The sequence below is a fragment of the Daucus carota genome, chromosome 2, assembly GCF_001625215.2.
Source record: "Daucus carota subsp. sativus chromosome 2, DH1 v3.0, whole genome shotgun sequence".
NCBI classification, from domain to species: Eukaryota; Viridiplantae; Streptophyta; class Magnoliopsida; order Apiales; family Apiaceae; genus Daucus; species Daucus carota.
This window is the reverse complement of record NC_030382.2, coordinates 44,619,089-44,632,426: the sequence shown is the minus strand read 5'-3', so window position 1 is coordinate 44,632,426 and position 13,338 is coordinate 44,619,089. Positions and strand designations below refer to the sequence as shown.

Below are 13,338 nucleotides of genomic sequence, written 5' to 3'. Positions count from 1 at the left end.
GTCTCCATTAGCTTTAATTAGAACAGTTACATTTAAAATTGTAATTGTGATTGGATAAATATTCTTTATGAATATTTAAATACCTTTAAGTACCATTTATGGGAGTCATTAATCATGACTTTATTGTGCCTTTAATGGCTTTATTGTGCCTTTAATGGGGCTTTATTGTGCCTTTAATGGCTTTTTGTTCCAATTTGGATGCCATTTTTATGGCTTATTCGACATTTTGATGATAATTATATATAATATATTTAATCATGTTTTAAACTTTATTTTATTCCTCACTTAAATTATTAATTTTTAATGTGTCTAACCGAAGGATTTTCCTTTGGTTAGAAATTAGTTTATATTTCTATATTTTTTTAATTTATTTTTGATATATATACTCTTTTGTTTTGTTTTTTATTAGATTTTCTATCATTTTTACATTACTTTAAATATATATATGTGTGCGTGTGTGTGATTTACTTGTATACAGATATGTTTTGTTTGGTTTGTTTTGTTTTTTTCAGGATAATTTGGAAGCGAGCTGGTTCGTGACTTATAGGTGCTTTTTTCTCATTCATTTAAGCTTTATTGTCTAAGCGTCCGGAGTTGTGCTTGCATGACTTTCGGTTAGATGATAAACTTTCTTAAAAGAAAGATATCCCGCATGCGGTTTATTGTATTTCGATACAATTCATCTACGTATATGTAGGCCTTAAAAAAAAAAAAGAATATAATATAATTCTGCTAAGGTCTCCCAGCACCTCTAGTTTCACAAGAAATTGATCATTTCTCCCTCAACATCTCGAGTTTTAGGAAAATTGATCACTTAATATGATATGAGAGCTCAGTCTCACCGGAGGCTCGATTCGACTATTCGACCTCCAAGACAATGTTATGCCCTAAAGACATTATTTCATGCAGTTGAAGCACAACATATTTCACACTTGTACTACAGAGATGCCGCTTCAGCATATAATAAGAAAGGCAACAATGTTACATAGCAAAACACCAAAAAATTATCATATACAGCATACTCCATGTAACATCCTTCAGATAAGAGTTAATACATATTACATGGGTTAAGTTTTCTAATATATAAAGCATGCCGATATATCAATTTATTTAACAGCTACGGGTTGTTTGGGCCTAAACTCGATACCTTGAACGATAAGGCCACCCTTGACTTGTCCTTCAATTGACATGAATCGTGTCTCCACCTCGTCATCATCTCTTGTACCAGTCTCAAACTCTCCCGTCTTAATTTCCATCCATCCGTCCTTCCTCCTCCAACTAACCTCTCCATTTCGTTGCTCAGAGTTGGATGCAGATGATCTTGTGTAAGGATAAACTGTTATAGCTTCATCAGAAGGCACGTCCTCTCTTTCACTAACAAATCTGATCGATGTCTTTGCTGATTCAAGTCCGTAGGCATTCTCATATAATTTAAATATAAGATATGCTTCGTAAGTAGTGTGTGGAGACAACATTCCAGTTTTCATTTTGCCACGAATACAAAGCCACCAAACATACTGAAGTACAGCAACCTCTGAAAATCTGTGCAAATAAAACATTAAGGCATGATACATGTGGGAGTTGTTTTCTCATCTAAATTACATCTTTACTAAACATAAATACCTCTTTATAATTATTGTATACAGAATTATAATGTTATATTGCATAGCTTCACCCACAAACTAGCATTTTTCTACTGAAATCCAGGCAATCATATATAGAGTCCAGGTGCTTGGAGCATACCATTCCGTGTTTCTTATCCGCAGAAGGGAGAAAAGCATGTTTTTCTTATGTATATCCCTACCTGCTTTCGGGAGCTCAGGGTAAATAAAAAAGGGCTCGCAGTTTTTCTGTGGATAATATGCGTGGAATGTATGATGCTACATCTGACAGGGACCTAACCCCTTACACATCTCACCACATATATCTTTTCAGTTATCTATAGAGTGAAAGTTCAAAAATGTTTTGATACCTTAACTTCGTTCACAGCCCTCCATCAAAAAATAATATTATTAAACATTTAAATAAAAATAATTATGATTAATGATACCAGAAAAAAAACACTTATTCATAGTTATTGAAATGATGAATGACAGAGAGATGCACAAAGAGTCATAGATTCGTTGAAAAATGAAAACCACACAATGTGGATGTACGTAATATACCAGAGGGTGAAAAAATTATCAAAACATCTTGGCTTGAAAACATCATTGAATAATGATTATATTAGTTGTAGATGATATAACACAGATAATCTAGATACCTTGACTTATAGTTAGATGCCCAGCTCCAGTAAGAGGGAGTATCACCCCATGAAATCAGAAGTCGCCTAGCCGCTAACATAAAGCATTTCTTCCCACTCGTTTTATCTAGTGAAAAGCTCTGCTCAGAACAACAATGAGATAGCATTGGTGAGTTCTCACTATTGAGGTGATGAAACAAACCTTGCAAATTTCCCAGAACAGCCAAGATTTTTAAATAAAAATAAAATTCTTCAGCTCATATTAACACGAAAAGCAAATTTCTATTTTAAATATTTTTGCTTTCCATATCTTGATCCGACAGTTTTAATTTGCAAAGCCATTATAATTTACAGAGATTGGGACCCTAGACTTCAAATTAACCACACTAAAATCATCCGATTTTTTTATATAAAGAATAGAACACTATACAAGTCAAGGCCAGCAAATATTCTAACTAATACCGTACATCACACCATGACCCACAAATAAAAGAACAAATAAAATTATTTAAGCTCGAAATTCTTCCAAAAAAGCCAAGCTACACAACTTGAGGCCGTTTGGCGTAACCTTAGAAGAGGTGACTTATTGTTTAAAAGAAATAAGTGGATTATAAGTGATAACTAAACTTGACTTATAAGTTATTAAAAGTGTTTGGATAACTTTTGCTTATAAGTCAATTAAGTGTTTGGTAATTTGAATTTATAAATTCAAAAAAATTTCAAATGATTAAAATAAAAAAACTTAATTAATAAATAAAGTTTATTACATATTAAAAATTTTCAAACTTCATAATAAAATGCAAATCACTAAAAAACTCAAAAAAAATTAGCATTTCTAACTTCCGGCTTCTCACTTAGAAAACCAAAAAAAAAACATTTTTACTTATTTTTCTAAACACTACGGTCTACGTGAAAGTGGAAGCTGCTTAAAGTGCTAAAAGAAGTCCGGAAACACTTCTAAGAAACTTAGCCAAACACCCACTAAATTATCAAAGAAATAACAAATTCAATTCAATAAATTGAAGAGTGAAACATTACCACATTGCCATCATCTAACAGAACCGGGGAGTCACAGAGAAGAAAGTAGAGCTGTCTTTTAGTGTTGTAAGTCAAAGTAGAGAGCGATCTGCTAAGGATTTGAGAGAGATCAGATGGCGAGAACTTATTCCATAGCTCATCAGAATCAGCAGCTGACCTGAACTCAGTTGAAACACACGAAGCTCTGCATGTGTCCAAGGGTGTTGTGAATGATAAGATTAGTGATATACAATTCTCTGTCACTTGCTCCATGTCTACCTCTTTGATCTTCAAATTTGCCTCAGATTGTTATTTTTAGGTAATAGTGGGAACTTGTTCTTTTCTTGGTAAGAACAAATTTTCGTCCTTTTTTGCTTTAACGTTAAGGCTGAAGAGGAGTTTGAGCCCATTGTTTCTGTCTTGTATGTCCGAAAAAGCGCCCACTTAGGTTAAAACAATTTTTAAACTTCATAATAACTGGGCCGATGGCCCGTTCCTTGTTACATTGTTCAATATTAGCTCAAGAAATCTATACTCCCTCCGTTTTTTAATTTTGACTTTTTGGCACACACTTTTAAGTGCTTTGACCGGGTAGTTAAAAGTATTATTTTTGAAATTTTCTTTTTCTGAATAAAAATATGTAATCAAAATTTTAATTCACAAAAAAAATTAATTAAAAATAATATTTTTTACTACCCGGTCAACCCACCTAAAGATACGTGCTCAAGTCAAAAGTGTCATATAAAAAAAAACAGAGGGAGTATATTTTAACAGGCCGGAACAAAAACTATATAGTGATTTTTAGTAGACTAGAATAATATAGGTAACGTTTGGCAAAAAAAAGTAGGAGGGCTTATTTTGGATTTTTTAAGTCAGAAGCTGTAAGTTAGAAATGCTAGTTTTTTTGGATTTTTTTAATGATTTGCATTTTTTATGAAAATTTTAAAATTTTAATATGTAATAAACTTTATTTATTTTCTTTTATTTATTTTAATAATTTGAATTTTTTTTAATTTATAAATTTAAATTACCAAACACACAATTGACTTATAAATAAAAGTTATCCAAACACTTTTAATAACTTATAAATCAAGTTCACTTATCCATTATAATCTATTTATTATTTTAAGTAATAAGTCACTTTTTTAAATTGTGTCACGGCCCCATATTATAATGATTTCAACAAGAGTTTTTACTTGTAAAGAGAGAATTGATGTGAAAGCAAAAGAGAATAGTGTGAGAAAAGATGAAAATGAATAATAAATAAAATAAGGGATGATATTGAACAATGAAGTCCATAAAAGATTATGTTTTAAGTTATAATTTAAGATATGTATCATCCCTTTTTTTTTTTGTTGAAACTAATATGTTTCATTCCTTGATTTCGAGGAATATGAAATCATTTATCATAACTTTTCATATTACAATATTTATTTTTATTTTTTCCTTCTCATTTTTCTTTCTTACAAATTAATTCCCTTATTTTGAATTTAATATCATAATGATAACAAAAAACATAAAGGAAAGATCGTTGTCCGAGTAATTCATTCAATACAGGAGCAGTTGACTTATGTTAAAAAAAAGTTATTCATCACGTGAAACAAAGAATTATTATATGAGAAAAATAATTTGAATAAATTTTATTATTAATTATAACTTTTAAATTATAAAATCATTAATATAACAATAAACACAAATCATAGCTTACGAGTAGTTGTATCTTTTTATAGCGATATTTTTATTATTAAACAAGAAAAATCTATAATTCCTTTCAAAAAAAAATCTATAATAATAATCCAATTTTATTTTTATAATATTTGATACTTCTTGTAAAGTGAGTTTGAATAAATTTCTAAGTGATGAATGATGCACATAAAATTGTATCTGAAGTCTGAACTCTCTCAGATTTATAAACTACATAAAAATTGGATAAAAATTTTAGTACAAAAGTTAAATTAACGTCTAAACTTTCACGTTTAATGAAACAAATACATTGTTCTAAAAATCCCCGATTTAACCGATTACTCGCCGATTAATCCCCTGCAAGGTCTGCCACCGATCCGATTTTTGAAATCCGATTAATCCTTATATATATTTCTTAATCGAAGTATCCGTGATAAATTATTAAAATTAAAATACTATATTACTTTAAATATGAATAATTATAGAGTTTATGGATATAGTAAATATATTAGTTACTAAATAGGTAATATAATAATAACTAAATATTATATAATATTTTAATATTAAAATAAACCCGATTTTAACTCCGATTAATCTCCGATTTCTGATTAATCCTTGAATCGGTAGCTCAACCGATTAGGTCCGATTTCCGATTTCTGTAACACTGAACAAATATAATAAACAAACTGAATATCGTTGTCTTCCCGTCCTTTCGAAATTTTAAATGTTAAATGAACTTACGAGACTAAAGACTAAAGACTAAAAGCTCGCAGAACATACGAGAAGAAACAAAACTGGCCTACTTCACTTGATGACGATCAAATAATCGAGCAAAGTAACATAAAAGTAAAAAAAGAATGATGATATGATGGACCAAAGTAAAACACAAGTATAATAACAATGATTGTTAGGTTGACCAGTTATGGAATCACAGAAATTCTTCTGAGCATCTTATGTCCAAGAAAAGTTTGGGAAAGAGTAAGAGCAACCTTGATTTGTAAACGAGGTCATAAACTATGTGAATCCATTTTCCTACGTTTATGACCATAATTATGTTATGTGCAAACATTTTAGTCAAGCTCAAAGATCAGATTTTTATGAATGTGATTGTGTAACCCCGAGTTTAAAGAGTTCAAGCAAATGAAAAAGAAAAATAGAAAAATCCTGTGCTCGAATATCTCTTTTTTCAAGACAAAACCACTATGCAGAAAAGTGCCCAGAAAATTGCTTGGTAGAGCCAAGAACTAAAATTGTATTGCATGCAGCTTTGAGCTTTTAGTTGTGTTAAAAAGTGTCTACTTTGCATTTCAAACTATACTGAATAATTTCAAACTATACTGAATAATATCGGCCATCAGGTATAATACAATATGAAGATGATACATCGAGCAGGCTATGAAGATGACAGAATAGCTGCTTCTGTAAAGACAAACCATGCCAAATAATATCTACCACTTAAAAAGCATAATCAATTGAAGTCCAGATTCCAGAATAAGTTTTTCTCAACTCAAACTCGATCCCCAGGTTCGTATTCAACTAGTTTGCAAACGACTTAGCCTATACGTTTTCAACTCATATTCAGTACAAGAAACAGGAGCTAATTAGTATAAAGAATATGAGCAGGAGCTATCCTCAATACTTTTGACTTGTTTTCGCCACAGATAAATAGACATAAGTGTTAGCCACCAAATAATACAGGACAGGACACCCTAATCTCAAAATTAAAATAAGATGCAACCGGCCAATAATCATCACACATTATCAAAGTTGTTGACAAAGAAGCTACACCTTTTATATTACTGGAGAAAAACCAAATGCATAAGACTTTTGTTTATATTACTAAACTTGTCTCATACTCATTTAAATACATACCCATGTGGTCTGATTAGTAGTTGTATAAAAAAAACTCGTATGAGTTGGGTGTTACAAATTCAATGAATCTATGTATCTCATATGTAAACTAAGGAACTACCCTTGGTTGAACATATAGACAGTGTTTACTACTAAAGTATTAGCAATTTGCAATTAACATGAGTAATGTAATAAGATAAAGCATGTGGAGGAGTTATCAACCTAACTCCTTTAGTTGAGCATAACAAAATAATGCTGTCTCTAATCATCAGACTTATATAAAAGTCTAGACTCTAAATCTTGATGTCAGAAGTAGTAATATAAGTGCTCAATCCGTAGTTTAAGTACATAAACAAAATATATTTGGTATATCTAGAAACTAATTCCATAGTGTAACTGTATAAGTACATACAAAACATATTAAGGATTTTGCAGACCTTACCCCTCACTAGTGAATGATCCAAGAACCTGGCTTTTGGCCCCAACTCCTAATGAAGAGAGAACAATCTTGGGAAGATTGTGTGGACCATTTGGGTAAAAAAAAACCTTAGGAATCGAATTCCGTTTCTTTATCGAAGGCTTACCTAGGCTGCAGAAAGGGTTGAACACCGTAATATAACAAGAACATCCCTAAACAGCGACGCGTAGGAATGCATCAAATGCAGATGTCCTGCATTTAATTACAGAAGAAATTGAAGTCCAAGGGTTGTCCTCTTTAGTAATGCCAAGCTTTAAGACTTACATGCAATTTTGATGCCCAAATCTAAGGTTCTCATTTTTATTTGATTAAGGAATGATCAGTTTCATTTTTAGTAGTCCCTTTAACTCTAAGCCCCGCAATAGCCCATGATTGCTATTAGTAGACACTTCAGTTCAATCTTAAGAATATACAAGACTATTGAACATTATTAAAAGGCAAGTACCAGTGTCCCACATATAGCTGAATTTGCCTGAACGATAAAAAGCACCAAACAAAGGGAGATACCGAATTTCAATTCTCACCATCTTGTCAGTTATCAGAATGCTATAGCCTACAATCATTCACAGGAGAATTGCGACCTTTTTAGCATAAAATTATCATACAAAGCACCTTGGTCCGGATGAAATACTGACTACTAAATGCTGCAGTTTAAGTTTTTGCCGTAGGACAATATAGTTTGCCTAAGTCAAGACTACATAGACAATTTCATAATAAGCATAACAGACTTGGACGGAAGTAAATATACAAACATAAGTTGTAACGAGATACCATAATCAGGGTTTAAAATAAATGGATTCCTGGTACCTAAGGAGTGAAGTCAGTTAAAACCTTTGCTCTGCCAAGAGACTTGACATTCCGCAGCTCAGCACCTCCAAGCTGACAAGGACATAAGCTCACAGTTTTGCCAGCACAACACAAGTGATGCCTGGTGCTTCTCCACATGAAATCCCCTAACCTGGGTTCTCTTTGCCAAACACTCAGCCTGGGTCTCAGCAAAGTTACTAAATGCCACTGGTGAGAAACCCATAGAGGCAAAAACTGATTTCCAAGGGAGCATCTGTTCAGGAAAACGCAGGCGCCCCGACACCATGCTTCTGATTTTTGGCTGAAAAAGAAACCTTTCCATTTTGCTGACTGTATCAGAAGTTACATTAGCAGCATTGAGGGAATCGAATAAAATCTCATAGTATTGGAGTGCATGAAGGAGGTGTTGTGGATAGGGGAGATCGATTCGTTCACATCCACGGTCCATCGATATCATGATTTTAGGGGAGAGCCGCTTTATAAATGACAAAAGAGAGGGAAGGGCAGGCAGGTGATTCGATGCAGACCAGAGAGGAAAATTCACAGCAACTGCTTCATTTTCTAACGACGTTGCATAAGAATTTGGGTCAAACGAGTCAAAATTAACTACTTCAAGTTCAAAAGAAACACCCATCTTAGTAGCAAATTGTGTAAGATTTTCATGCATAAGACCCAGCTCAATGGCATGGTGGGTTGCAGGGGAGGCAAAAGCAGTAATTTTTAATGAGGGAGGACTTCTGTCCGTCCTCGGAAGCTCCTGCAAGAAAGAAGACCATTGTGCACCAAACCCAATATCAAAGTCTATGATATGAATGCTATCTGCATTGCCAAGTGCTTCAAGAAGAGCCTGGTTCGAAGTGAAATTCATGAATTGTACTAATGGTGAAACTTCCGAAAGCACTTTATAGGCACCTATCTTAAACATACCATCGACTGGTGTAGGAATTCTTGATGAAATCGGGGATACTGGATCAGATATTTCGAGGAGGGACGTTTGCAAAGCCTCCTTGAAATAAAAAGCAGCCCTCTGGAAAGGCTTTATATTGAGAGAAAGCTGGTGATTGAGCCGCGCCAATATCGCTTGCGCGTGTGAGAAATTCCCAGACAACATCAACTCTGTTGTCTTATAAAGCTGGTCATATATTACCTGTTGCTGCTGCTGGTGCTGATGGAGGTGGCTTGCAGGTGATATTTTCTCACGAATTCCACCTGTTAACTCCTGCTTTGGAGTAATAAATGGTTTCTGCAGAAGCTGATGAGGAGGTAGTAGATTGCACTGGTTAGCAAAACCCATTTGATGCTGTTTTATTGATGGTAGAAACCCGTCAAATGGGGATTTAGCGACACCAGTAGTGCAGTTTGGTATGCCAAGATTGTGCCTTTTTGGTTGAGGCTCGTAGTGATTATGGTCTTTTTGGCCATTATTACTATTAGCTTGTAATAATACAGAGGACATGTCGAGATTGCCCATATTCTGGTTCATAAACTGATGATTCACAGGCAAAGGAGAATTGGGGGCTTGTGGGTTAGGGTTGTAGTTTAAAACCCTAGAATTTGGAGCTAAAGCTGAAGTAAAACCAGAATTGGAAACACCCATATTAGAATTGAAATTAGTAGCTGCATTACCCCAAGGCTGTATCGCAGAGGCGTCTTCAATTTCGTGATTGTTTCCGCCTTGCAAAAGCTGTTTCAAGCTCAAGGGAGTCTCATCAACATCACCAGAAATCCATCTGAGCTGGTCATGTGATGCCGTATCCGAAAACAAGCTTTCCCAATCTTCCATTCCATTTCCAAGACCAAATCTTTGAGGACTTCCAGCTCCAGAAATGGGCTGCAGCTCCACCGCCCACTCATCTTTCCTACCACCACTTTCTCGTTCATTTTCTGGTTCAGAAACTTGCCATTTGGGGTTCATGGTATCCTCAGAAATCAATACCAAGTTAGCTGAGTTGTTATGACCACCGCCCCCAGAGCTTGCATTGCCTCCGCCGCCTCCGAAAGAAGAGGAGAGAGCGGAGGTGGAGGTAGAAGGGCTAGGACTCCTCTTAGTATCCAAAGGAAAGAGTGATTCATGAATGCCACCCAAAATAGCTTCTTTCTTGCACTTTGCTTCAAAGCTTGAACCTTTATTATCTACTATTGCTTGTAAGTTGTACCCTATTCCTCTCATCTGAAAACATCAATAAACCAAAAACAACTTTCAATATTTTTAATTTTTTTTACAACAAATAATCAAGAAAACACAAGTTATTTTTAACATATACAGAATCTACTAACTTGCCTTGTAAACAAACCCAGAAACATAACATCAAGAAACTCTATTTACATATACAAAATCTAGTAACTTGCCTGGTAACCAAAATGGGTTTTTTCTATATCTTCCAGATTCAAAAAGCTGAGTGTAAGAAAGTCAAGGCCAAGAGTATGAATCTTTCAAGAACACCATCTTCATCTCTTCACTCAAGTCTTTCCTCTTTCACCACATAAGAAGCCTCCAGAAATAATTTCAGAAGGGCCCCTTTCTTCTTCTTCTTGGTATTCCAAGGTAACAGCTGCAGCTTATTGTATCTTATCTTCTTTACTTGCCCTTTTTACCCTTTGGTTACTTTGTAGATCTAGTACTGTTTCTGTGTAGGCTTCTGTGTTGTGGTGCCATGGATGCGTGTATCATGAAAAAGGGGAAACAAAGCTGGCCATTTTCTCTCTCACATACAGACACACACAAAATAATCTCCTTCTCTCTCTGTCTAAAAATAAAAATAAAAATCTACTGTATAATATCATTATATTTTTTTAGGGTAAATACAAAATACCGTAACATTTTATCTGGACTGCTGGCGTATGCTCTCTATTTATATTATATTATTCTATTATATTAATAATTTTATTGGTAGATCGAATTTTATCTTATAAATCTTCTTAATATATAATTTATGATATTTTTTTATTATCAATTAAATAAAAATATTTAAATATTCGGTCAGTATAATCGATTTGTATTCCAATTAAATTTAAAATAAAAATGATAAAATTATAAATATTATAAATTACTCGTACCATTTATAAGCTAACACACACACAAACAATTCGAAAATTAAAAATACCAACTTGGAAATTTTTAATTGATGTATGTATGTATGTATGTATGTGTGTGTGTGTGTAATATTTTTTAAATGTATTTAGCTTTTAAGTTAGTAAAAAAATAAAAATAAATGTAAAATTTATAGATTACATAAGAATGATGATATTATATTTATCAAATAAAATAACAAAGAAATAAATAATTTAAAAATATAACTTATAATTTATAATTAAACTCTAGATTTAATGAACTTAGTAATTAATTATACAAAAAATAAGTTTTAATTTAAACTTTAAAACAACTTTTAAATTTCACAGCCTAAACCCAGACACGAATCAAGATTAACTTAGAGACTTAGTGGGTGTTTGGCTAAACTTCTTATAAGTGCTTCCGGGTTTCTTTTAGCACTTTAAGCAGCTTCTACTTTTTATGTGGTGTTTGGCAAAAATAAGCAGAAGTGCTTATTTTGGGTTTTTTAAGCCAGAAGCTGGAAGCTAGACATGCTAGCTTTTTTTGAGCTTTTCCAGTGATTTGCATTTATTATGAAGTTTTAAAAATTTTAATATATAATAAATTTTATTTATTAATAAAGTCTTTTTTATTTTAATAATTTGATTTTTTTTTTAAATTTATACATTTAAATTACCAAACACTCAATTGACTTATAAGAAAAAGTTATCCAAACATTTTTAATAACTTATAAGTCAAGTTCACTTTATCAATTATAATCCACTTCTTTATTTTAAGCAATAAGCCACACTTTTAAGTTAAGTCAAACGCCCCCTTATTTAAATGTGTGTTGGTTGAGTTGCTCATAAGTCTTCCCCGGTTTGATGTTAAAATATTCAAACAATGAATATGAGTATTCTATAGACCTCATTATTTCACCAAAGAAAGTTAAGATTAAAATAAGATCCCCAACAGTAGACAAGAAAATAATTATCGGCAGGCTGATTAAATATGTACAAGTACCTTAAAAAAATGTACAAGTAAAAAAGGTAATATACATTATTAATTAATAAATTAAAAGAACAGTGCCTCAAGATTGCAGACCGCTTTAAAGCGTTTGTTTACTGGTTTTAAACCCAAATTCTGGTTTAGTGGTTTATGAGTTAAAAGCACTTATTTGTACTGTTTGTGTAAAAAGTCAAGAAGGACTAACTAGGAATGCTAGCTGTTGTTTCTGAATTTCTACTTATTTCTCAAACTCTTTAATCACTTATAAGTTTTAACTTGTTTTTAATTTTTATTTTATTTTTTTATTTTAAGCAAGAATCACTTAATTTGCCCGAATACATACTAGAAACACCGCCCTCATGTTTGTGTTTCCTTACCTGTCAAAAGGTTAAAAAATTTAAAATGCAGAAGTGGAAAAGGGTTATTAGGCTAAATCATAGCCTAGCTAAAACTCAACTCGTAACTTGGCAGCTAAACTGCAAAAATTTACGATCGATTAATTAAATTATTATATTCTTGCGACTGGGATATTAAATTAATTATTATATTCTTGTATGATCGTTGATTATAGCGGGATGTCATTAGTTTTGATATACATGATTGTTTTATTCAAACCACCTGACCTAAATTTATCCGATATATAACGATGATAAGTTTTAAATTAAACATACACCGTCATTCCTAATACATAAACACGATGTGAAGTTGTGAACATATATTCTACGGTAGAGAGACACTTGCATATAATTATAACTGATGAAAATCGAATAAAAAACATATAAGGAACCAAGAAAAATCATTCTCACAAGTCCCAAACATAAGCTCACATACATCTTCATCGTCACTTCTTTCAACCCACCATATAATTCTAAACAAATCTCTGAAAAATCGAACCTTGTAACGCCTATTTAAATGATTTGTGAGTAAACTGTAAAGGTGATTGGTTTTTCACTTAATTGAAGGTTGGAGGCGGAGATTTGCATCAAAGGTTTCAAACTCATGGTCTCGTGTAATAAGTCAGAACATTACTTAAAGTCAGCCTCAAAACTGAGCTATAAATCGAATTAAAACTAAGAATCAGTTTGAGATATTATTTTTAACGACTTAATATATTTAAACTTTCTCTTGATAATTTTTTTGTTGATTACAAATTATTCACAAATCATTTTTTGCCAAAATAAATCATTTTTGTTATTATTATATTTTAATAAGACATAAATT

General features: G+C 32.5%; 2 protein-coding genes across 3 annotated transcripts; both read right to left on the bottom strand.

Annotated features, from left to right (window-relative positions):
* Nucleotides 1–981: 981 nt before the first annotated feature.
* Nucleotides 982–3,701, bottom strand: LOC108208093 (putative F-box protein PP2-B12). Its single transcript, XM_017378575.2, has 3 exons — nt 3,281–3,701; nt 2,264–2,382; nt 982–1,542 (listed from the first exon to the last, which is right to left on the bottom strand). Exons 1-3 carry the CDS (start codon nt 3,530–3,532, stop codon nt 1,107–1,109), a joined length of 807 nt encoding a protein of 268 aa, XP_017234064.1. The 5' UTR covers nt 3,533–3,701; the 3' UTR covers nt 982–1,106.
* Nucleotides 3,702–6,985: 3,284 nt separating this feature from the next.
* Nucleotides 6,986–10,801, bottom strand: LOC108209666 (scarecrow-like protein 27). Of its 2 annotated transcripts, XR_001804675.2 has the most exons (3): nt 10,428–10,801; nt 8,079–10,248; nt 6,986–7,463 (listed from the first exon to the last, which is right to left on the bottom strand). XR_001804675.2 is itself a non-coding variant. In XM_017380702.2 (2 exons), exon 2 carries the CDS (start codon nt 10,246–10,248, stop codon nt 8,137–8,139), a length of 2,112 nt encoding a protein of 703 aa, XP_017236191.1. In that variant the 5' UTR covers nt 10,428–10,569; the 3' UTR covers nt 7,950–8,136. The 2 variants fall into 2 exon arrangements, 1 of the variants encoding a protein (XP_017236191.1); XM_017380702.2 differs by lacking the exon at nt 6,986–7,463 and having other exon boundaries at nt 7,950–10,248; nt 10,428–10,569.
* Between the last annotated feature and the right edge of the window lie 2,537 nt (nt 10,802–13,338).

Bases quoted from the DNA above. Each gene is read 5' to 3' on its own strand.
- LOC108208093 (XM_017378575.2), bottom strand. From the start codon at position 3,532: ATGGAGCAAGTGACAGAGAATTGTATATCACTAATCTTATCATTCACA. The intron at 2,383-3,280 runs GTAATGTTTCAC...TGTTCTGAGCAG, and splicing joins TGTTAGATGATGGCAATGTG to AGCTTTTCACTAGATAAAAC. The intron at 1,543-2,263 runs GTATCTAGATTA...TTATTTGCACAG, and splicing joins GCATCTAACTATAAGTCAAG to ATTTTCAGAGGTTGCTGTAC.
- LOC108209666 (XM_017380702.2), bottom strand. From the start codon at position 10,248: ATGAGAGGAATAGGGTACAACTTACAAGCAATAGTAGATAATAAAGGT.